This window comes from Octopus bimaculoides, chromosome 6 (genome assembly GCF_001194135.2).
Source record: "Octopus bimaculoides isolate UCB-OBI-ISO-001 chromosome 6, ASM119413v2, whole genome shotgun sequence".
NCBI lineage: Eukaryota > Metazoa > Mollusca > Cephalopoda > Octopoda > Octopodidae > Octopus > Octopus bimaculoides.
Genome location: NC_068986.1, coordinates 107,920,057 through 107,923,791, shown reverse-complemented (window position 1 = coordinate 107,923,791; position 3,735 = coordinate 107,920,057). Strand labels below are relative to the sequence as shown.

Below are 3,735 nucleotides of genomic sequence, written 5' to 3'. Positions count from 1 at the left end.
GGCAAAAGATTTTCTCGAGTTAGTAATTTATCAAGACATAAACGTACTCACACTGGGGAGAAGCCATACAGGTGTGATGATTGTGGGAAAGCATTTTCTAATTTGAGTGAATGTGAAACACACAGAGGTGTGCATTCGAAGCCTTTCCACTGTGAAATCTGTGATAAAGTATTTTCTACAAAAGAGATTTTAACAGTACACAAACGTATTCATACTGGAGAGGAGCCATATCATTGTGAAGTATGTGGGAAAGGATTTACAAGTGGTGGCAACTTAATAAGGCATAGACGTACTCACACAGGGGAAAAGCGACACTGCTGTGAAATCTGTGGAAAAGCATTTCCTGAAAAATATGTTTTAACATTACACAAACGAATTCACACAGGAGAGCAACCATATCACTGTGAAGTTTGTGGAAAAAACTTTTCTGGTAGGTGTGGCTTAAATAAACACAAATGTGTTCATACTGGAGAAAAACGTCATCACTGTGAAATCTGTGGCAAAGCATTTTCTGAAAGTTGTACTTTACAAAGACACAGACGTATTCACACAGGAGAGAAACCATATCGCTGTTTAATATGTGGAAAAGAATTTTCACTTAAGAACAACTTAACAGAACACACACGTATTCATACTGGAGAAATGCCATAACTAATGTGAAATATGTGGGAAAGCATTTTCTGAAAAATCTGTTGTGTTAATTCATAAATGCACTCATACTGGAGAAAAACCACACCACTGGAGTTAGTGGCAAGGAATTTTCCAATAGTGGCAGCTTAAAAGGGCATATACGTACACACACTGGAGAGAAAGCACACTACTGTGGAATCTGTGGCAAAACATTTTCTAATTTGAGGTGTTTAATAAGACACAATCGTGCTCATACTAGGGAAAAACTGTTATTTTGGGGACATTATGCATTCGTATGATTATATATCTACTCATAAATGTACTGTTAATGATAGAGATTAACCTGACTTTTGTAGGAAAGTATAATATAAAACCATATTGTGATATTTGTATTAAAGAATGTATTTATAAGAATGTTATTAAAGTGCTATAAATGTTTATAATATGTTTTGTGTATCCTTTGGAAATTGTAGTAAATTTATCTTTTTAATGTTACTTGTTAGGTCACATGTGTCATACAATATGGTTAGAGTGAGAAAATTGTTGTTACTACTACTAATACTGTTAGCAAAGCAACAGAATTAGGGAGACACAGAATACTCCATCCACTGCACACAGTTACCTAGCTGCTGTCGAAGAGATAGTATTAAAGTGTAGAAAGCCAGGGCTAAATACAAGGCCATCATAGAGAATGATGCAAATTGGGATCTGTCCCCTATAGACAAGTAAATCCTGGAATAGCATGGAAAGGATGAAGATCGATAGGTAAGGCCAACTAACTCATGGTATGATACCTAAAACTACCAGAGTATTATGGTCGTAGATGATACCCCTGTAAGTGAACTAGCATGTTTTTCGGAAAACCTTAGATAAAATGAATCTCTGGCTTGAAGAAGTAGAAAGGCCAGGGACCTGCATAAAATACCAGATCTGTGAAACGTATGCATTTGAATGAACCACCTGTAAGGAGAGCAACTCTATAGTGTTTCGGATGAACCCACAGATTAAACTGTAAAGTGAGGAATGTAGCTTATAATATGAAGTGTAGTGAGGTATGGTAGAGAAATAGGACGACAACATACACTGCTGGAAGCCGAAGGAGGAAATCTTATCAATGCTCTACCAACATGCTCAATGAGGACATGAAGGCGTGGTTAATAACATCGATGTTAATCTATTTTCACATTGATCAGACATATGGCGGCCGCACATACAGTAGTAGAAAGACAGAAAACATGAATAGAATAACATCAGCTCCACTCCACCACACTGCACAACCTGATGTTGAGAGAGCGAATGAGAAGGAAAACTGAAGGAGTTCCATCTCTTAAACATTGTAATTCTCAGAGTAGTTCTGTGGAAATATCTCTACAAACCTTTTCTTCCCATTCCACATGCACACATACAGGCCGAGACCTAAAATACTTCAGTTTGCTGGAAACTTACCAAGGGCAATAACTCTAACAAAGTCGATTCAGTTACCTTCTGTCAGTGCCGCACACAAATGTTTCTGCTGCTGTTATTTCTGTCAATATTATTTTTCAAGCCTCTGACTGGGGTTGAACTTAGAATCTGAGGGTTAGTAGCTTGTGCTCTTATCCACTATGCTATTTGCCTCATCCCAAAATATACAACAGTATTACCTATGATAATATTTAAAATCTTTATTCCTTTTAGTGCGAATATTCATAGCTTTACTAGTTGTTTGGTATGGCCTATGAATATATTGTACTACTATTTCCAAAATCCAAAACGTGCCTGCTCCTAAGCGTTTCGGACGTCAAATGGTATATCTGTATCAACACAGAAAATATTTTACTCTAATTGAAACTAGTGATTTCATGTGAAACTCTTCTGGCGGATAAAGAAATGAAGAAAATTACTACAGTAGACCATGTCACTTGACGTTACAAATAGAAATTGTATTTCATCACCATCTTAGTTTCTTAGAAAACATTTCTGTAAATTAAGGGTCAATCCAATTGATAACCCCCCGCTTCTCTCTCCGGCTGGGTAACCTTGAACTTCTACAGCAAGACACTTCTGTCTCACTATAACCTTTCATCATCTGACAATGCCCCCTCCCCTCTTGTAGGTTTTTGTTTTTGTCTTGCAAGTACGTGTTAACACTTTCAGTGTAGGTGCCACTTAAAAGTACCGGATCTATACTGTGAAGTGGTTGGTATTAAGAAGGGCATCTAGCTGTAAAAGCCTTACCAAAAGTGACCTCACCTGTGCTTCTGCCACATAAAAAGCACAAAGACCACTCTGCTGAATGGTTGGTGTCAGGAAGGGCATCCAGCTGTAAAAATCCTGCTAAAACAATCACAGAAATCTGGTGCAAGCTTCTGCCTAGCTAGCTCTTGTGAAACCATCTCGCCCATGCTAGCACAGAAGTTAAACAATAATGATGATAATCAATTGGTCATTTTCTTTAATCACAGATGTATTGAAACAGGTGATAAAAGCAGACTCTGAAATATGTAGGAAAAGCATTGTTAATTATTGCTGTGAAATAAGATAATAACACTCTCATCCAAAACAAATGGGGAAAGTATTTATTTGAAATGTATACTTAGAGGAGAATACGTTATACACTCTGGAAAGTGGTTTGCATTAGGAAGGGCATCCAGCTGTAGAAACCATGCCAAAACAGACAATGGAGACTGTTGGGGGCCCTCCTGGTTCCCGTCAAACTGTCCGACTCTCGCCAGCATCAAAAACGGATATTAAATAATAATGATGAGGACTTTGGGAATATTCTATTAATCCTGAACAGAGACAACATAGATAAAGGTTGTGGCTCGCTGATCTATGATTATGAGATATTGTTGAGAATAGCCAATCACATACCACACAAACAGCCACTCATTTCACAACTTTTTGGTTGTTAGTATCTAATATTTATTTTATTTTATTTCAGGACGTATTTCCATTTGAAAGAAGATTTTCTGCAGAGGATACTGCAAGTCTACTGTGTTTGGATAAAGATTTATCAACCAATTAATGTCTTCAGAATTAAAGAATAAAACTGTAAAATTTAACTGAGAGAATGTTTCAGAAAGTGAGCAAATGTTACAAGTGTGATATTTGTGGTAAATTACT

At 37.0% G+C, this 3,735-nt stretch overlaps 1 protein-coding gene across 1 annotated transcript in view; it reads left to right on the top strand.

The window, feature by feature from the left end:
- Positions 1–3,735, top strand: part of LOC106867981 (zinc finger protein 721) — a 48,176-nt gene that overhangs the window by 41,024 nt on the left and 3,417 nt on the right. Inside the window, exons 5-7 of the mRNA XM_052968504.1 lie at positions 2–649; positions 2,308–2,338; positions 3,554–3,608. Of these exons, the coding sequence (XP_052824464.1) occupies positions 2–649; positions 2,308–2,338; positions 3,554–3,608 (734 nt within the window). The remainder of the gene's footprint in view (position 1; positions 650–2,307; positions 2,339–3,553; positions 3,609–3,735) is intronic.